The sequence below is a fragment of the Pipistrellus kuhlii genome, unplaced genomic scaffold (assembly GCF_014108245.1).
Source record: "Pipistrellus kuhlii isolate mPipKuh1 unplaced genomic scaffold, mPipKuh1.p scaffold_m20_p_18, whole genome shotgun sequence".
Taxonomy (NCBI): Eukaryota; Metazoa; Chordata; class Mammalia; order Chiroptera; family Vespertilionidae; genus Pipistrellus; species Pipistrellus kuhlii.
Genome location: NW_023425493.1, coordinates 25,463,475 through 25,484,418, shown reverse-complemented (window position 1 = coordinate 25,484,418; position 20,944 = coordinate 25,463,475). Strand labels below are relative to the sequence as shown.

The following is a 20,944-nucleotide window of genomic DNA, read 5'->3' as shown; positions in this document are numbered from 1 at the left end:
TGGGCCACACAAAATGATCCACTGAAAAACTAGCCTGCCTCCATTTGGTCAAACATTTCATCAACGTACCCCTCGTGCCTTGGCAGGGCCAGACCAAGTGATTTCCCTGGCCTTCTGAGGCCCGAGGGCCGGAAATTCCCCAACCACGGTCAAGGCTCTGCCTTCCCCCTGGAACGCCCTACTCTAGGCCTTTCAGGGTTTCCCCAGAGCTTCTAGGTCAGAATAACTGTTTTCATCCTCTATTTTATCCCTATGCTTAAAAAAACTTATGTCTCGCCGAAACCGGTTTGGCTCAGTGGATAGATCGTCGGTCTGCGGACTGAAAGGTCCTGGGTTCGATTCCGGTCAAGGGCATGTACCTTGGTTGCGGGCACATCCCTGGTAGGGGGTGTGCAGGAGGCAGCTGGTCGATGTTTCTCTCTCACCGATGTTTCTAGCTCTCTATTCCTCTCCCTTCCTCTCTGTGAAAAATCGATAAAATATATTTAAAAAAAATATATATATATATATATGTCTCTTATAGGAAACACTGACCACAGTTTGTTCTGCTTTGACTTGCAAAGTGGTGTGTGTGGGTGTGTATGTGTGTGAACTGTGAGAACCCTCAGAGCCTCTTGCTCTAATTTTCACCTCCCATGGCAGCCTGCCCAATGTCTGGCAGCGGCAGGTGCACCCAATGGGTACACAGACCGGCTGGGTCCCCGTGACCGCCCCCAGGGCTCACGGAGCGGGACAGAATGGGTTTCTCCTGTCCTCTGAGCGTACGAGGAGGGACCGACCCAGCTGGCGGGCCCCCACCGCCTCTCCTCTGGCCGCCCGACGGCCCAGCCTTCCCCACACTCACTGGTGGATGGCCTGCAGGAACTTCCGCTGGTGCTTCCGGACCTTGGCGTGGTCGATCTTCTTGAGCAGCTTGGTGTGCTTGTAGATGAGCCACGTCTCCCGGAGCACGTTGGCCGCCGCGTTCTTGATCTAAAGGAGAAGCAGGTAAAGCGGGTTGCTCCCGGGCTCGCGTCCCTCATCTCCCGTCCGCCGCTTTCCTGTGTGCTGATAGCCTCTATCCTAGAGGGAGACGGCTCTGCAGTGATCCAGCTCCTTAACCAAACCGTGACCTCTTAGGACGGGTGATTAGCATTCATCTCCCGCTAATCCTGGGCTGGATGCAGTACACTGGAGCCTGGGAGTGGGGGGGGTGTGTGTGTGTTTCTTGCTCTTTCTTAATTACTTCGGGGCTGCCTCCGACTGCTGCTGCTGGTGCTATATTTAGACAAGCTGTGTTAACAAGACCTGGGGGCCCGGGGCACTTTTTGAACGGATAAATATACACCCGCCGCTGCCGCTCCCGCACGCGGAGCTCCAGAGCGGAGACTCCCATGGTGCATTGCTTGCGTTCGGAGAGTAAACAGAGTTCCTATCAGCGGGAGATGTTTGAGGGCCTTTGAGGAAAAGCCTTTCCCACCACATGGAGCCCTCGGTGCCAGCAAACCCGTGGCTTCCTCTCCCCAAATGGCCAGAAACATTTACCCCGCAATTTTACAGGGAGCCCTAATCGGCATGAAACGGAACGAATTGACAGCAGCGTCTGGAAACGGGTGAAGACATTTAGGCGTGACAACAGAGCCGCCTCTTCCCCTTCCCTGGCTCCTTGCACCGCACTCACAAGTTTCAACATACGACGCTGTCATCGACTGACATGGAAACCACGGATGTCACCCGGCCTGAGACTGAGCTGAGACAGATCAATGGTGTCCAGATGTTTTGGTGCAAACACAGACACCCTCAGCCACGAGGAACAAGAGCAGGAAGAAACATCTCTTAGGAAACACAAGCTCAACAGATCTCTGGCTCACCGTTCCCGTGTCTGACAGCCACGCACATGGACACGGGCCCGCGGGCCCGGGGCCCGGGCTGGGCCGGCCAGCCTGGGAGCAATCAGGTCACTAGCCAGAAAGGGTTTTAGTAAGCCTGGCGAGTCCAGCTCGCCCCTGCAGACTGACATCAACAGATGGGACGGGCGGGGAGGCCTGGGGAGCATTGCTTTGAGAAGTTCTGTGTGTGTGAGTTTTAAGAATTTATCACGGAGGCCGGATTCCATTTTTTATTGGCGCAGAAGCGATGCTCTTAAAAGAACAGCTACGCCTTCTCAGAAGCGTCTCCGTGACATAAATATGGCTTCTTTTCGTTTAGGAAAAATCCGCTGTGACAACCGTTTTAGTGACTTCATCGCCCAACTTTGGCCCTTTCTTGCTCGGCAGGAAGCGGGCCGTGGGGAGTATAAGCTGGAGAGTGAGTGTCCAGGTGGGGGGGGGGGTGTGGGAGAGGGGTGGTCTCTGGAGTTCTGTCCGGGCCCAGAGAAGGGAGCCCCTTCCCTCTGCATAGAGCAGTCTTCTGTAGGAAGAGGCCATTGGACACACGTCTCCTCAGCTCCCCTGGGGGCTGGGCCTCCAAGGAAAGCCTCCCAGGAAAAGCCTGCCCTGGCCCTGAGGAGACAGCAGAGCCCCAGCGCCAAGTCTCCCCGGCCCACGGAGTTAAGGAGGAAAGGTGCCTGGGCCTCTGACAGCGGTCTCCGTGTCCATGTGGGACGGACGTGGGCGATGGAAAAGCCTGCAGGTGGACTCTGGCTCCAGCAGTCAGTCAGCAGGCGAGGAGTCAAAGCTTAAATACCTGCGTGAGGGGAAAGAAGTCCTTTCTTTGAGGTTGAGAGGAGGCCGGGAGGAGGCAACGATGGTGATGCTGATGGCCTGAGGCCATACGGCACCGGGCACAGGTGTGAGTGCCCCCTGTGCGTGAGCTCAGTTAATCCTCACAACCACCCCAGCAGGCAGGCACGAATGCTGTCCCCATTTTACAGATGAGGAAGCCGAGACACAGACCCGGACCATGAAGCTCTAAATGGCAAACGGAGTCCAAATGGACTTGTGTTGCACACGCAAACTGATATCAGTCATTACCATCCAGCCCGAACCCCTATTGAAAAGGAAACCGTTCTGGCTCAGCAGGTGGGGCACAGTGGTTGAGTGTTGACCCAGGAACCAAGAGGTCGCCAGTTCGATTCCTGGTCAGGGCACATGCCCTGGTGAAGGGTTGGAGCCCCAGGATGGGGTGTGCAGGAGGCAGCAGATCAATGATTCTCTCTCAGTGTTAATGTGTCTATCCCCTTCTCTATTCACATTATATACTTCGGATTTTCTATCAAATTCATCATCTTTCTACTATTAAAAATAAAATAATATTATCTTTTTTTTTTTTTTGAGAAGAGAAGCCATATGATCATAGATCTAATGTTTTCCAAAGAAAGAATTTACCTTTAATTTAGGGAAATAATAAATTGATCACATGGAATTGTTGTTTATCTAAGTACTAGAAGCCCAGTGCATGAGGGAGGTCCCTCAGCATGGCCTTCCCCCTCTCACAGTCTGGGAGCCCTCAGGGCTGGGAAGCAACCAGGTGATCAGGGGAAGGCAATGCCCCATCACACCTCTGCTGCTGCCACTACCGGCAGCACAAGCCTCAGCTGGCCTTGGTTACCTCTAAAAAACTCAATAAAAACACATTTCCAAAAAATAAAATAAATAAAAGGAAATGGCTTCAGAGATAGGCTTTGAGGGCCAGCATCACACAGCTAGCAAATGGCAAAGTCCAAACAAGATCCAGGCCCGAGAGGAGTAGCAGGTTTTCATGTGGTCTGCAGACAGACCTGGCTAGATATTCTCTCTCTACAAAAACAAAATAATTTCCTGTTTTCCAGGACCAAGGAATGGGAAAGGATATTAGAAGGTTTTTTTTGTGTGTTTTTTTTAATCATCTTGGCCTCCATGTAGCAATATGACAGGACAGGGAGTCCATGTCCTACACTTAACTCCAGCCTGAATGGGAGGGACCGGACTCGCAGCGCGGCCTGGATGGCGGAGAGAGGCAGCCGCGTCGCCGTTACGGGTCTGCACAGGAGGCCCCCGTGTGTGTTCGGGAAACGGACGCGAACGGCGAGCTTTGGTGCTGGCTCTGAGAGGAACTGCCTGCAAGCAGCCGGGCCCAAAGCTACAGAGATCAATGTCTGCGAGAGAAAAAGAAATAGGCTTTTAGCCGAAACCGGTTTGGCTCAATGGATAGAGCGTCAGCTTGGGGACTGAAAGGTCCCAGGTTCTATTCCCGTCAAGGGCATGAACCTTGGTTGCGGGCACATCCCCAGTAGGGGGTGTGCAAGAGGTGGCTGATCAATGACTCTCATCGATGTTTCTAACTCTCTATCTCTCTCCCTTCCTCTCTGTACAAAATCAATAAAAAAAAATATTAAAAAAAAAGAGAGAGAGAGAAAAAGGAAAGAAACAGGCTTTTAACCGCTCTGTGCGCTCCCAGGGTGACCATAACTGCTCCTGGGACCAGGGTCTCCCTTCAGTGCACTTGGCAGAGGAGCATCATTGGGATGGGGAGCAGCGGAGATTTCTGAGGTTCGCTGAGCCCCGGATGGGGCCGGGGTGCCCTCTGAGCTCTCCCAGGAGATGGGGGCACCAGGGCCAGAGGTGCTCCGCGGGGTGGGATGGGTCAGGGCGCTGGGAGAACCTGAGCAAGGCCGGCCATGGTCAGATGGGGTCAGAAAGGGGTAGAATTTTACCTTTGTGTGTGGAAGGGGGGCTGTTCTGTTCTCCCAATCCATAAGAAAACGAGCTGATCATTTTCTCTCCAGAGGTTCTCCACCAAAAAAAAATAAAAAGGCTGCTTTCATGCTGATGGATGCCAGATGGGCTCCGTGACCCACACGCTCCGGGAAGGGCTTTAAGACTAATGGGGTTGAGCAAGGAAGTCATCCAGAGAAGACCTTGCAAGTAGCAGCGACGGCAACGCTTGCCGAGCGCTCACTGCGTGCCAGGCTCTCCGTGAGAGACACTCCGTGTCTGCGGTGTCTTATTTGCTCTCCGGAAAGCTTCCCCAGTGGGTGCAATCACGGTCTCCTCCTTGGACCTGCTGCGAAGTCTCTCTGAGACTCCGTTTTCTCATTCCTTCCTTCACAAAACCATTGCCAAGAACACTGTCCTAGGAAGCGGGAACACCAAGACGCACAGCCCCATACCACGCAAGCCCTCTCGGAGCGTGTCATCTTGTGGGGACGGCGTGCCGTTTGTAACGGAACAGCAGAGAAACATACAGCCGGGAGCTGTCAAGAGAGGATGCAAGTGCGACAGAGCTGCGAGATGGGGTTGTCGTGCTGATGAAATGGGAGGAAATCGGGGCGGGAGCGAGGAGAGATGCACTTCTGTGGTTCAGGGCTGGAGTCTGAGCTGCCACAGCAGCATGGCAGAGTGGTGGCTATTTCTATACGCTAGTCACCTGATGCCCAGCGAGTTCGGAGGTACACCGGCTTTTCTCTCCAGCAGGCCCAGAGCCCTAACCACCACGCTGAATTCCAAGGCGCTGACTGCTCTGGAAAATCCACAAGCTGCAGCCCCGGCAAGGACCAGCGAGCACCCGGCTGGCCCTGATGGCCCGGCCACCCTTGCCCTCACTGGGCCGGAGAGGCAGGTGCCTAGGATGCTCCCAGCTCAAACGCTGTTTCTATGACTACGGTATGGTCCTACCCCTGTCGGGGACAGAACCCTTGTGGGGAATAGCACGTACAGCCCCCTTCTGAGGAGAATCAGCATTCCTGACGACTGCTCCATCGATTCTAGGATGAATGTTAAAGAGATGAAGACCTGTTGTGGGAATCCACTCTTGGGACCAACCAGTTGTCAGCCACAAATTGAGTGTCCCCGAACCAGACTTTCTGCGCCCGGAACAGCAATGACGGCCTGTCTTTTCCTGGAAAAGACCTGACCACGAGTAATTCTTAGAATCAGGAAAAAAAAGAAAGGAAAAAAAAGGTCATCCCGGAGCCACTGGGAGTCCCAGCCCCTCCGGCTTTGCAAACACCTCTCTGCCAGACCATTGCATTTGTGCTGCTCAGTTCTCTGGGGAAAAATACTGGACATGGAAGGGACATCGCAATAGATGAAGAGTTTTCAGAGAAGCGAGACGTTATTCGATTAGAACGGTGCCTTGCGCTCAGGAACGAGCAATAGATATTTGTTGGTTTGAGTCTCAGGCCTTACTTTTCAAGGGGGAAGTGGGCTGACCTCAGGAGGAGGGTGGAGAATCGTTTCTGAAAGACTGGAATTAGCCACCGTCACCTCATCTCCTTTGCCATTGTGCTGCAGAAGAATTGTTTATATTCCCGTCATGGGAGGGAGCTGGCATTCCTCGGCTTTACTTTCCTCCAGGGTCTGATATACGGAGTGAAAAATGGAGGCCAGAGGGACAACATGATGTACAGCGTCTACCCTTGGTTTCCAAAAGCGAACCAGAGCAGAGAGACTGAGGTCTCAGCTTCCGGGGAGGTTCAGAGGCAAAGCCCTTTGGCAGGGACTCCTGCACTCAATTGTTTCGGGGAAATGGATGCAATAGATTTGAGTAGAGGTGTTCCCATCTCCTCTGTGATTTGCTCAGTGCCAGGCCTGGCTTCTGCTTGTGTGACAGTCACGGGGCTGAGCGAGAGCAGCCGGGTCCCGGGGCTGTGGGTGAGACCCGGGTGGCCTGCCCCTGGATACCATCCTGCCATCTTGATGTCATGAGTTATGTGCTCTTTTGTACAATGGGCAGCTCAGGCCCACCAGGTACCATAGACAGTAAACTCTCACTCAGCATTGCTGACAGGTTCTTAGATATGCGACAAAATGAGGCATAACAAAATCTATGTGCTTGGCCGGAGTGACTCAGTGGTTGAGCATTTGAACTATGAACCAGGAGGTCACGGGTTGATTCCTGGTCAGGGCATATACCTGGGTTGTGGGCTCGATTCCCAGCAAGGAGCATGCAGGAGGCAGCTAATCAATGATCCTCATCATTGATTTCTCTCTCTCTCCCTCTCCCTCTCCCTCTCCCTCTCCCTCTCCCTCTCCCTTCCTCTCTGAAATCAATAAAATACATTTTTTTTAAAAACACCACCAAAATCAATGTTACCTCAGCATAAACAATAATAATGTCCCAATGACATGACAGCAACATTATAAGAAAACATCCTTATCCAAGGACCTGCTGTACCAGCCACTGGTAGGTCACCAACATCAGAATAGTTGCCTGTATCCGTTCCTTTTAACACCTGTGGAGGCTCTCAGAGAATCCGATACGTGTAATCAAAGACCAAACAATCACGCACCATAAATAATTCTGCCGAGAAACCGGAGAGGCCCTGGCAGCAGGGCGCCCTCCCTACCTTCCCCGGGAGCTGGCTCACCCTCGGCCACCCTCCTCTGCCTTGGTTCTCCCCTCCCGCCTTCGTCTGTTTCTAACAGATCTCCACTGTGCTGCGACACTGGGCACTGGCATTTTCCTCTAGCTTTCAAAAACCCAAATCAGCCCGGCCCGCATGGCTCGGTGGCTGAGGGTCAACCGATGAACCAGGAGGTCACGGTTCGATTCCCGGTCAGGGCCCATGCCTGGGTTGCAGGCTCCATTCCCGGTGTGAGGCCTGCGGGAGGCCGCCGATCCATGATTCTCTCTCATCCTTGATGTTTCTATCTCCCTCTCCCTCTTCCTTCCTTTCTGAAATGAATAAAATTATTTTTTAAAAAAATCAAAATTTGGTTGGGCCTTCTAACCCACTTCGGTCCTACGTGAGTAGTTGCTATGGCGGCCAAGACCGCACAAAGGGTCTGGCTTCTCGCTCATCCCAGAAAGAGGGGCTTGTGTAGCGACTCCTTCTAAATGGGCCTTTTCTTCCCTCACCAGGCAGCGGGTGTCTGCCTCGGTGCTCTCCTCCCTTCCTGCACATCCCCACCGTTCAACCTTCTGAGCCACTCTCACAGGGCACAGTGAGAAACGTTAGCTGGAAAACACGGGAGGGTAGAGCCGGCCGCTGACATGGTTTGGGAACGTGAGCCTTACAGCGCTGATCGTCTTTAATGACATTCTGGAAAAGGCCTGGATGCATATACAGTTCCAATTTCGTGCGTGAGGCTCTCGACAGCCCTTCCTAATGAGGCTCATGAAAATATTTGAGCATCAACAAAACCATTGCCTCACGCTGGGTGATTTATTCAATTACCACGAGGCCGGGGAGCGGGTGGCACCACCGTGTGCTTTGCATGTAACTGCTGGGAATGCGATTTGGTTGTCGGAACCACGCACAGCCGTGGAGCAGAAGATGGGACCGGGAGGGCCGGGCATTTGCCCGTTGGGTGGAGGCTGTTCGCAGAGGCCTGGGGCTCCCTCTGGCCTGCACTGCAGAGTCACCCTGCTCTGCACCCCGTGACCACCGCCTTCCCGCGCGGCTCCCACGTGGGTGCCACGTCCCCCGGGCAGGCGTGAGCGGCCGTGCTTTACCCGTTTGGTGAGCTGCGTGTCCATCATGAAGTTGTGCACGTGCTTCTCCGCCTTGGTGAGCTCCAGCTTCCGGGCCACCACGGCCACCACCAGGGCCGTGCAGCCCGCGCCCTGTGGGGGGACAGCAAGGGGGCGGGGAGAGCGAGCGTCATTACGAGGCGAGGTTCCGGCGGGAGACTGTGGGGCTCCGGGGGTGGAGCGGGGCCAAAGCCCCCCACCTGCCGCCCCGCTTCCCGCACCGTGAGCAGCTCTGCATCGCTCGGCGGCGGAGACGGGTCCTCACGAAACTAGTCCTTAACGGAGCAGGACTCCAACGGGGCTGATGAGAGCAGGACTCTCGGGGAACTAATGTCCAATCACACGGCCACCGGCCGGGCTGTGCCGGGAGCATGGCGGGCCGGCACACGCAGGCCCCTCTCCCCTAGGCTGCCCCAATCCCACAGCCACTCCCAGACCAGGGCCGGGAGGAGAGCCGCACCCACGGGGGAGCACGGCTGCTGCTGGAGAAACGTGTTTTTTTTTTTTTTCTCCTGGAAATAATCTCAGAAAGAGGGAACACATCCTCCCTCGATCGCCTCCAGGGGACACTGGTTGGCCGGAGTCTGTTCTCTCCACTCAGGTGGGGCTTTTTACCTGAAGGTCTAGGCCAGTGGTTGGCAAACGCATGCGTCGCCAGAGCCAAACATCAACAGGACAATGGCTGACATTTCTTTTGAGAGCCACAGTTTTTTAAACGGAAACATCATCTTCTAACGCCACTTCTTCAACATAGACTCGCCCAGGCCGTGGTCTTTTGTGGAAGAGCCACCCTCAAGGGGCCCGAGAGCCGCATGGGCTGGGGAGCCGCAGTTTGCCGACCACGGCTCTAGGCTCTGACTCAGCACAAGGAAGTGATTCTTTCTTGCTTTCCCTAGGGGGCTGAATCCACTGCATGCGGAGGTGTTTTTTTTCTTAAATACATTTTTATTGATTTTTTACAGAGAGGAAGGGAGAGAGATAGAGAGCTAGAAACGTCGATGAGAGAGAAACATCGACCAGCTGCCTCTTGCACACCCCCTACTGGGGATGTGCCCGCAACCAAGGTACATGCCCTTGACCGGAATCGAACCCGAAACCTTTCAGTCTGCAGGCCGACGCTCTACCACTGAGCCAAACCGGTTTCGGCATGCATGCGGAGATTTTTAAAGATGCTGGCAATCTTGCTTTCGGCCAAGCTTTTAAGTAAATTCCAGGGGGGGGGGGGGGGGGGGTCAGTATTTCTCAGAGCAGCTTTCCGATCCTGCCCAGGTAGGCCCATTGCAGGGGAAGAGGGAGGAAGGAGTAAAAGAAGCAGGTTTCCCGGGACTCATGCTCGCTCCTAACACTCTGGGCGCACGCTGGCCTGTCTGAGCTCACTCCTCCCCTGCAGCCGCCGCCCTCTTCCTGCAGGCCGCCCGGCCCGGCCTGACCTCCACGCATGGAAGGAGATGGATGACAAGCTGAGCAAAGCCAAGGGCCTAATCCTCGGCGGCGGCAGCAGCGACAGCGTTGCCACGGAGCCCAGCTTAGCAGGAAGGTCCAAGGACTGAGGGGCTGGATCAATGACAGCTCTGGCTCATTGGTCTCCCAGGCTGTGTGGGAAACGGGAAAGAATGTTCTCCAGGGCGCACGGTCTGTGTCCGAGTCTCCATGCCATCGCCCCTCCCTCTTCTGCAGGCTGGCAGAGGCCGGGGCGGGGGGGTTGGGGTCTGGCAGGCACGGCTGAGGCTGGCAGAGCTTCCCCGCAGCTTTGCACCAGGTTCCCATGAAAACAATCTCTTGTTTCCCGGTACATTGGGGCGTGTGGTCAGCCGCCCAGGGGCCACCCATTTATAGCACAACAAACGGAGCCTTTCCTCGCTGACCTCGATTTCCTCTCTGGTTCGGGGGCGGCCGTGTTCCCTTGGCCTCTGCCACTGAGGAGAGACTCGGTGCCCGCTTTTCAAAGGGGACGTATGGGCATTTGGGCGACCTGGTCTATAGCTGCCATGAAGTTAGCCAGGCCTCCAAACACAAACAAATAAAACAAAACCAAACCTTAAAGGGAGCTGCCCTAGAGGCCGTAGGTGTGCTCCGTTCCGCTCCAGCAGATCGAGTCTAATCACCCTCCTTTATCGGAGTTCCAAAGGTATTGTACGTGGGGCTGAAGGCCCGAAACGAGGGGCACACGAGCATCACGGTGGTAAAGGTGGAACATCAGAGGGAGCCGGCTCCCCCAGGCTCCATCCTCCCTCCTCTCCCCGAGTCCAGGCAACACTCCACTTCAGTCACCCCTGAGAGCTGGGGGCAGAACCAGCCTGAAAGCTGCCCTGCTCACCGTGCCGCTTGGGGAGTTTCATCCAAACCCTCCTTCCTCCGCCTTCCCGCACCCCAGGGTCAGGATGTGCCGCTCACGGCACAGCAGCCTGAATGCCGGGCCTTCTCCTGAGGAGCTTGAGTGTTTGTTCCCACCGGGAACCAGTCCCTGTCAGTGACTGAGACGGATTCCTGCTCGGAGGCGGGAGGGTGGAGAGATGATGCTTCCCGGTTTCTTTCTGTTCAGAAATGTCAACACTCCCGCAGAGATGTCTCTCTGGCGGAGGCTGGGCTCTTGACCCCTGATTCTAACTTGGATAGAGGGCAGCGGCTATGCCCACTTTGTTGTTCTTTTAGGAAATCCATCATGTGGATGTGATTCAGGAAGTAGCCAAGGAGGAAGCCTAGCTTGGTCACTTCCATGAAGAAGCAGCCTTGTAAAGATGGGGCCGGGCATCCGCAGCCCTCAGGAGTGGTGGGCAGTGTGCTGAGGTCCACATGGGAGAGAGAGAGGGAGAGAGAGGGAGAGAGTGAGAGAGGGGGAGAGAGAGGGAGAGAGAGAGAGGGAGAGATATGAGGGGGAAGCAAAGGGGAAGGGAAGGAAAGAGAGGGGAGGAGAGAGAGAGAGAGGGAGGGAGGAGGGAGGGAGGGGGAAAGGAGAGAGAGAGAGGGAGAGGATTGAGGGGAAGCAAGAAGGGAAGAGAGGGAGGAGAAGGGAGGGAGGGAGGGGAAGAGAAGAGATGAGGGTGAGCAGGGGAGGAAGGAAAGGGGGGAGAAGGAGGGAGAGGGGGAGAGCGGAGAAGGAGGGAGAGAGGGAGGAGAGAGAGGGGGGAAGCAAGGGGAAGGGCAAGAAGAGGATGGAGAGAGAGGGAGGGAGGGAGGGAGGGGGAGAGAGAGAGAGAGAGAGAGAGAGAGAGAGAGAGAGGCAGGCCGAAATGGGGAAGAAGTTGTGCTCCATCCTAACAGCATGGGGCAGAAGAGGGAAAGAGGGAAGGAAGGAGCAGAGGCATCCAGAGCCGTGGGGCTGAGCAGGGAAGGCAGGAAGAACAAGGCGCCTCAGGCTTGAGTGCAGTTACTGGCCAACTTGGGCTCCTCGGAGGAGACAGAGGAAGTGGTTCGGGACCCCCTCCCTCCGTCGCCTCACCTCCCAGTGGTACAATGGTCACCTGTGCTCCTCGGGGGGTCAAGAGCCCTTTTTCCTGACAGCTTTTCCCGTTACAGCTCGTCAGTGTGACGTCCCCACAGGGGCAGCCCGGGAATGTGGCCGCGAGGCGGGCGGGCATTCAGAGACAAATTGCCAAGGACTGGGCTGGTTTGGGGTGTGACAGTGCATGCCGTCCTCGGTGGAATCTCAGCAGTGGCTGGCGGACAGAGGGGGAGTGTGCGGAGAGGGTGGACGGGGGCAGTCAGACAGGGGCAGCAGCTGCCGGTGTGACTTCCACGGGGTCAGCCTGTGATGATTCGTGACTCAGCCCACTGCCTTCGGACGCGCCAAGCCCTGGGTCACAGTGGACACCAGCTGGATCCCCTGGGCCGTCTCTGACTCCTCGTTCCTCGGGACGAATGAGATCACACTGTCGGGGGATAGGATGAGCAGGAACACAGGAGTGAGTGAGGAGAGAGAGAGGAGAGAGAGAGGAGAGAGAGAGAGGAGATAGAGAGGAGAGGAGAGGAGAGGAGAGGAGAGGAGAGGAGAGGAGAGGAGAGGAGAGGAGAGGAGAGGAGAGAGGCTGCCCGGGGGGGGGGGGGGGTGGCGGTGAACAGGCCTAACTCATCCATGGAGTTGGACCCAAATCAGAGACTCAGGCTCCCCTACGCCTCTCCTCCCTTTTCTTGTTCCCAAGACACACTTCCCAGCTGGAAAACCTTAGGCTCTGGAAAAACACGTGTCCCCGGCGGGGAGGATGAGGTGTTCCTCCCCGAAGGAGCAGGAGAAGAAGAGAAAACACAAATGAAAGTGACAAATGGAGGAGGGAAGCCTGGAGGGTGCGCCGTCGGGTTCTATTTCTGCCGCGGGTTCCGTGTAACGACCAAAATAACATCCGCTGGTCTGAAACCAAGGTGTTTCGGGGAGAGGCTCCTCTGGAGCTGACACGAAGCAGATGTCTGGCTGCGCCCTCCCCTCCTTCCTTCCCTCCCTCCTCCCCCAATGACTCAATTTGTTCCACCTTGTGCTTCATCACCGCGTTCCTTTCCAGTTCAGAGGAGCGTCCCTCCTGCAGCCTCGGGGGAAGCTAGGGGTCCCCGGGGGACGCCCCGGGAGCTCCGGCCTCTCTGTCCAGAGCGTAGGAGAGGCCCACGGAGCGAGTCCAGCTTCAGGAAACGGCTCCTTTGAAACAGGGTTCCTGCGGGGCTGTCTTGGGGCCCCCCCAAAGGTTTCCCCGGCGCCCGCAGACCCGCACGGCCGCGGAGGGCCTCATGGTGAGGGGTGCTGTGGTTTCCAAGTCCGGAGGCGAAGGCGTGGGGAGCCCTCTGTCTGCATGGGAACGGCCATCGCACCCTTCCTGGCGGACCCCCTCTCCCCGCGTCTGCGGTGGGCGGCTCCCAGGCACAAGAGGGCTGCGCCAGCAGTGTCAGGCGGCTCAGACAATTGCACACCCTGCCTAATGGCGGATAATTACCCCGTTACGGGGATTGCCGAGAGAAAACAATGATTAAGACTATTTACGGGCCCCGCACACACACAAATCTCGCCTCTCCCTTCCCAGGCAGGCCTGGTCCTGGCCTGCACGGTGTCCATGGCAACCAAACAGGAAGCTGTACCTTTCGCTCAGTCGCCAGCAGGAGTGATTCCGAGAGGCACACACAGTGTGGGGAGGCGGGGAGGGGGCGAGAGGAGCTCTTGGAAAGGACTGGCTGAGCTAGAAAGGTCACGTTTGTTAGGGAAACGGCCCAGGGGCTCCACACGGGCGCTGACCCCTGAGGGAAGCCACGGCTTTAATGTGGGCGAGAACCCTGAGGTGCATGGAGGACGCCCTGCCGCTCTGGTGTGGAGGGAGGTATAGGCCTGTGCACCGGCGTCCGTGCGAAAGGAGACGGTGGACCTTGGGTTGTGGTTTTCATGTGGGAGGTGCTCGTCCATCCGTCCGTCCGTTCTTCCCACTTTGATCACCACTCTCTCGGCAAGGAGCAATGCTCCCTCCCAGGGGGCTGCTGCGGAGCTAACCGGAGCAAACAGGGTGCCGACGGCCACCCTCTAAGAAGGCCGGAGGGGCTGGGCCGCCTGCCTCTCCGCTTTGTCATGGTGGAAGCCCCAGGTGCCTGCCGGAGGGGAGGAGACAGGGAGATGGCGGCGAGGGGGCCGCTGCTTCTTGGATGGGGCTCAGCTCCTTGCCGAGAGGGAGAATGGCTGGCATTTAAAAATAACAGAGGCTCCCAGCGGGTCCCTCCACCCCCGGCCACCCACCTCTCCACCCGCCCGCTCCATGCGCCCCAGCTCAGCGCCGCCCGAGGCAGGAGCCCACGGCCCAGGAGGGGCTCTGAGCCGGAGAGCTCGCTCGGCCTCCATCCTTTCTGGAGGAACGGATGCTCCCGTCTCCTGGTGACAGCTGGCAGGGCGCCAGGCAGCCTCCTACCGCCCTCGAGGGAAGCTCGGGCTCACCCAGGACTCTCCCAGCCCCGCTGGGCCCGTCGCTCACGCCCTGCGGGAGTGCCGCCTGCCGGTGCTCCTGGCCTGGGCTCCGGGGGCAAAGGGAGAGGCTGTGCCCCGTGGTGAGGTGCCGCCCGGGCCCTCCCGCTCACAGAGCTGCCGCCCAGCCTCTCTCTGCCCTCCGCGGCCCTGACTCATGACCAGCCCCGGGAGGCTCCCAGGCCACGGAGGGTGGGAGTGGGCAGCCTCTGGTGGGGGGTTAATCCCTTTTCATTTCCGCAGGCGCCGCTTTTCCTCCCGGGAGGATGGGTGGAACCCGGGGGCGCGGAGGGAAGGTTCTCCCCGGGGGATAATGGGGCTGCAGAGAGGGCTCCCCGAGGTCCAGGCCAGGCAGCCACCCACGGAGGCCGGGGACAGCTCCCGCACCCTGTCCACCCCCACCCCCACCCCCACCCGGGACCCCCACGGCGCCTGGGCTGCAGTGCTTTCTCCTCTGGGCCTGTGTCTAGGGTTCTAGGAAGGAGGCCCAGGAGCGGTGGCTGCCTGGCCTGGACCTAAAGCTCAGCAAGGCCCAGGAGGCTCATCTCCGCAGGGAAGGTGGGGTGGAGGCCGGGGACGCGAGGACCTCGACAGCGTGTGCAGCTCCTCACGCTGACAGCGCACGTTCCCCTGGAGCCGTGGTTGCGAGCCCCATGCGGCTCTTTGGCCCCTCGGGTGTGGCTCTTCCACAAAATACCACGGCCCGGGCGAGTCTATGTTGAAGAAGTGGCGTTAGGAGCAGTTTACGCTTAACATTTTTGGCTCTCAAAAGAAGCTTCAGTCGTTGTCCTGTTGGTATTCGGCTCTGTGGACGAATGGGTTCGACGACCAGTGACTAGGGCATCGCCATCCCCAGGGGGAGGGCGGGGTGGGGCGGGGCGGGCCTTCCATCCTCGCTCTGCACTCGGGAACGCTGAGGCCCAGCAGGCTGAGTGCCCTCCCTGCCCAGAGCCCAGGGCGAGGACCAACGTGGGAATTCAGACCTTCCCTCACACAGAGCTTCCGGGGCCCTGTGATGGGCAAGGGTGGTGTTGGGTGGGGGCGGCAGGTGACGGATGCAGCCCAGCCGCTGGGCACCTGCAGGGGGCTGGGGATGGGGAGGGAGTCACAGTCCCGCTGATGCCAGAGCTGGGAGAGACCCGGCTCTGGGAGCCCAGCGCCCCCACAGGCAGAACTGGGAGCCAACATCTGGAGAAGCCGAGGGCTTTCTCCCCACCAGCGGCGCCCAGTCCCCTGCAGGCCCCGTGCGGCCTCTCAGAGCTTTCCCGGTCCCTGTCCCTGCCTCCGTGAGCTCAGCTCCAGTTAGCAGATGCTCACAGGGGGGAGGGGGAAGCACCCTGGGCCGTCCAGTGGTGGAGGGTAGGAAGGGGGGTCAGACCCATGGTTAGCTTCACCCAGCCTGGGTTTTTTTTTTGGGGGGGGGGGCGTGGACAGAAGGGGGGGTTGTAAAGAGACCGTCAATGTCAGGAGCCAGGACCTGTCTCTGCCTTGGAAAAGGAAACACGAGCATGAGGAACCGTGTGGATTCAATCTGCCTCTGAGTGCACAGACATGCACGGCAGGCGGGTGTGTGCCGGCCGGAGAGGCCCCCCTGTGCTCCCTCGGAGGGCGGGGGGGCGGGTACTCACCATGATGCCGGTGAGCAGGCACACGCCTTTCCCGCAGTACGTGTGGGGCACCATGTCCCCGTAGCCGATGGAGAGGAATGTGATGGAGATGAGCCACATGGCCCCCAGGAAGTTACTAGTCACGTCCTGCTGGTCATGGTACCTGCCGAGGGGAGACAGGCGTCAGTGGGCGGAGCCGTGGGTGTCCGCGGGCTGAGGGCACATCCTCGCGGGGGAGGTCCCGCGTGCGCTGGGGCGGAAGCGGCCGCCATGGCGACGCGGAGGTCTCCTTAGGCGGCTGCAGGTGCCAGGACGCTGCCCGCTGCCCGCCCCGGTCCTGCCTGCGCCCCCCCCCCCCCCCCTAAACAGGCTTGTCCCAGAGGTAAGTGCTTTGTACCACATTGGAGACATCCCTTTGGTGCAGGTAACACAGCTTTGGGTGAAATCATGACGTAATACAATTTAGATTTTTTCCCCTTTCAACCCACAGTCTAAATGCACGTGGGTGTGATTAATTTGAAAGCACAAGCTCCTGGACAGGGAAAATGTAAAAAAATAAATAAATAAAATAAACCACCAAACATATACAAGACCCTGGGGGAGGGGGATGAAGGTATGCGACAGGGGTTAAGGGAGGCTGGGGTCAATGTGGGGGGGGGGTGAGATATATGTACTAATATATGTAATACTTAAAACAATAAAAAAAATGCTTCATTGTCACTTAAAAAAAAAAGTCACCAAACATATTTGGCAATTTCCTGAAGGTTGATGGATCCCCAAGACTGGCTCCTCCCGGCGTCTGGGGGTGGGGTTTTCTCAAGAGCTGTGTCCTGGGTTGCTCGGCTCCCTGCTGAGGGTGTCTATACCTCCAGGGCCTCGTGGCTGCCCCGCCTGGAAGGAGCCAACTGGATTAAGGAACATTACCCACAGTGCTCAGCAATGGGAGGATAGGAACATTACCCACAGTGCTCAGCAATGGGAGGATAGGAACATTACCCACAGTGCTCAGCAATGGGAGGATAGGAACATTACCCAAAGTGCTCAGCAATGGGAGGATAGGAACATTACCCACAGTGCTCAGCAATGGGAGGATAGGAACATTACCCACAGTGCTCAGCAATGGGAGGATAGGAACATTACCCACAATGCTCAGCAATGGGAGGATAGGAACATTACCCACAGTGCTCAGCAATGGGAGGATAGGAACATTACCCACAGTGCTCAGCAATGGGAGGATAGGGATATTACCCACAGTGCTCAGCCCAGGCAGAGCCCAGAGTGGCGTTAAGCACACGGCAGCACGTCCTCTCTCTTTTCCTAAGGCTGGTGTTTGATTTACTGCTTTATTTTCCTCTAAATCCCCTTTCATTCCTTTCGGGTTTCCTGTTCGTTCACCATATAAAACCCGACTGGTGCTAACTATGTGTGTGAAGAGAGAAGGAGATCTGGAGGGTGTCACTCATTCATTGTAACGCTTCACCCATCTCTGTCCTCGGGAGGGGGCTGTAGAGCAGCGGTCGGCGACCGGTGGCCCCCAGGCCTCTGGGGGGCCGTGAGGTCCGAAAGACCGGTGGCCGCTGCTCTGGAAGATGCCGAGTCAGACAGACACCCTGCACTCCCTGACCTGGGGCAGCGCCACAGACAAGACTCACAGGGGACTCGCCAAGCAGGAAGTGATGCCCAAGAGAGTAGGCTTGGTGATTCATACTGTGGGAGTGGGGAGGAGGCAGGAATTACATCGAACCTATTCACAATTCTACAGTGGTTTACACTTGTCACAAATTCACATACAGATTTCATGCTATTTTTTTACAATTGAGAATTTTTTTTCTTTTCTTTTTAAAAAAAATATATTTTATTGAGTTTTTACAGAGAGGAAGAGAGAGGGAAGAAAACTAGAAACATCGATCAGCTGCCTCTTGCACACCCCCTACTGGGGATGTGCTCACAACCAAGGTACATGCCTTTGACCGGAATCGAACCTGGTGCCCTTGACCGGAATCGAACCTGGGACCTTTCAGTCCACAGGCTGATGCTCTATCCACTGAGCCAAACCGGTTTTGGCGTGAGAATTTTTCTTTGGGGGGAAAAATAGTTCCTTGTTTTTCATTAAGGGCTAAGGAGAAATTGTGTGTGTGTGTGTGGGGGGGGTCAATTATTATGCTTATTCATTTATCATTAGGGTGTAGACTATGGTTGTTCACTTTTTAATATTATGAAAGAAATGTATGATGGTATAAAGATGACAGATTAAACACACAAGCTGCTTTTGCCCCCTTCTCAGATCCCTCTATGACTAGCCTTGTTAGTTCCCTGCTTTTAAAAACCAGCAGAGACCCAGGAATCCCCAGAGAGCTGAGTAATGTCTCTAGCATTCAAGACACACACCAAACCAGCCGATGAAACAAAGAAACAGAGCTCTGGATCTGATACAGATCATTCGCAGAGAATGCTTGAAGAAATCCTATAATTAACATTGTAAGAGAGAGAAAACGAGACAGGGGACCCGTGAGACAGGCAGGGCGTGCTATACCAAAACTCTTCCTGGAGGGCTGGGAGATAAATCGAGGAAGGCTCCCAAAAGATAGAGACAGAAGTGAAAAGAGGAGAGAAAATAGAAAACGAGTCTACCAACTGAAATATTAATAGCTTCAGAAAGAGAGAACCGGACAAAAAGGAGGAGGAAAAGGAGACAGAGAATGAAGGAGAAGAAAAGAAGTAAATACATAATTTAAAAAAAATTTCCCATAAGCAAAGGACACAAGTTTCTAGATCAAGAGCCCACCATCCCTAGCAAAGTGGATGAAAATAATGTGTCAGACCAAGACACATTACTGTGAAATTTCAGAACACCAGGGAGAGGAGGTGATTCTATGGAGCTTCTAGGGAGAAGGAGAGGGAGGGAGAAGAAAAGGGAGGGAGAGGGAGAAAGAGAGGGAGAAGCAGAGGGAGAGGGAGAGGGAGAGGGAGAGGGAGGGCGTCACCCAAACAAAGGAGTAAGCCCCAAAGAAGGAAGCCCCGGGGTGGGGGACACAGGAGATAGGCGGTGGAAAGAGGCTCAGGGTGAAGGCCAGGCACCAGGCACAGAGGGCCACCTGTCCAGATGGAAGCATGTCTGAAGCTCGGGAGACATTTCTCCAAGATGATGAATGGCTAGAAAACAGGATGTGCCTAAACATCTGGAGAAGAGAGTCAGACAACCGCCAGTGTTTGGAGTTAAATGAGGGATTGATACATAGAAAAGTGAGCAAATGAACAAACGTGATGATTAACCAGAATATAATAAAATAAAGCTTCTGTGGGAAAAGAGAAGTTTTCATCCTTGAAGACAAAGGCTCAATTATGATTAGAGTCAAATTAGTGTTGACCGAGTAATGCAAACAGTGATTACTGATCTAACCAGAATTATAATATAACGATGAAAGGAGAATGGGGGTCAGGATGAGTTCAAGGGGCGGAAGGGAAGCCAACTAACTCCTCATCTTCCCGGGAGGGGCGGGAACAGGTGATGCCAAAACTTATGCATCAAAAAGGAGCAAGACAGCCGAAACCAGTTTGGCTCAGTGGTAGAGCGTCGGTCTGCGGACTGACTGAAAGGTCCCAGGTTCGATTCCGGTCAAGGGCATGTACCTTGGTTGCGGGCACATCCCCGGTGGGGGGTGTGCAAGAGGCAGCTGGTCGATGTTTCTCTCTCATCGACATTTCTAGCTCTCTATCTCTCTCCCTTCCTCTCTGTAAAATATCAATAAAAATATATTTTAAAAAAAAGGGGGGGGGGGAAGCAAGACAAGCCCATTGTTCAGAGACATGAAGGTAAACAATTAGCAAAAGACAGTAAAAAAGATTGGTTCTCAGTGGCTGAACAACAAGCTGCCCCAGGACGGAGCAGCTTAAATGTCATTGGCTATTTCACCCCGGTGGCATTGGGTCAGGAACCCAGGGGCGGCCTGTCTGTGTACCTCCGCCTCAAGGTCTCTGAGGAGAGTGTAGTCAAGCTCCGGAGGAGGGTGAACGGGAAGCACAGCTGACTCTAAAGCGCACGCCTGCCTATAATGTTCATAACGCAAACACAGAATCAAGCCTGAGAGGAAGAAACCAGAAACGCGTGTCCTGTGATGCAAAGCTAGGAAGCACGAAAATAAAGCAAGCACTCACTACCCAACCCTGCCCCGAGGAACCTACTTCTGTGCTCTCTCCGCCCAAAGCCCTCCCTTCCCCTGGGAGGACATCAATAGCCTCAGCGTTATGCTTTTCATGACCTTGTTTTGCTTCAGACAGTTGTGTTCCCACGCGGGTGTGTACAGCTCCGCCACAACCACGGGAGTGAGCTGGGACACAGCGCCCTGAGGCGAGGCCACACCCCTGGGTGACAGCTTGACGACCGTCCCCCGAGAGGCCTTGAGCCAGAGGTCCCTGTGTACCATGCCCCCTGAGCTCTTAACCCTTAGCAACAGTGAGATAGCAAATGGTTTTGGCTGTTTGTTCTATGGATCTTAGAGAGAGGAAGGGAGGGAGCGAGAAAGAGAAGAGAGAAACTCCGGGTGTGAGAGAGAGAGACACATCGATGCGTCGCCTCCCTCCTGCACACACCCTGACCGGGGACCGAACTGGCAACCCGGGGAGGTGCCCTGACTAGGAATCAGACCTGCCGCCTTTTGCTGTTCCCCATGGTGCTCCAACCCACGGAGCCACCCAGCCAGGGCTGTCAGAGTCCTCTTTGCAACCTGTGCTAAAGTACCACCTCTGAGCTCAGCACATAACGGTTGTCCAGTAAATACTGTCTGGAGTGAATGTGGCCTCCCGGGAAAGGGGCTTGTGCTTCAGGAACTCAGTGAAGCCCGTTGAGATCTCCTCGGCAGATAAACTTCTGTCCGAGCGGCTGCCAGCTGCCACGGGCGGGGAGTCCGTTCTTGCTATTCAGAGGAACCCGGCTTCTTGACAGTAGCTGCGACCTAACACTTTTTCCACGAGTATCCACGATGGGAGGCCTCTGGCCACTTGCTCTGGGGCAGGTGTGTTGCTTGGAAGTTCTCCAGAATCC

The 20,944-nt window shown here is 55.9% G+C and overlaps 1 protein-coding gene across 2 annotated transcripts in view; it reads right to left on the bottom strand.

Moving 5' to 3' along the window:
• KCNN3 (potassium calcium-activated channel subfamily N member 3) overlaps positions 1-20,944 on the bottom strand; it is a 111,552-nt gene that overhangs the window by 9,215 nt on the left and 81,393 nt on the right. For both annotated transcript variants that reach the window (XR_006741986.1, XM_045583341.1), the window contains exons 4-6: positions 15,925-16,066; positions 8,356-8,466; positions 845-972 (exon numbers count right to left, since the gene is read on the bottom strand). Coding sequence is in view for 1 of the 2 variants with exons in the window: in XM_045583341.1 (XP_045439297.1) it covers positions 845-972; positions 8,356-8,466; positions 15,925-16,066 (381 nt within the window). In the remaining variant the exon portion in view is untranslated. The remainder of the gene's footprint in view (positions 1-844; positions 973-8,355; positions 8,467-15,924; positions 16,067-20,944) is intronic.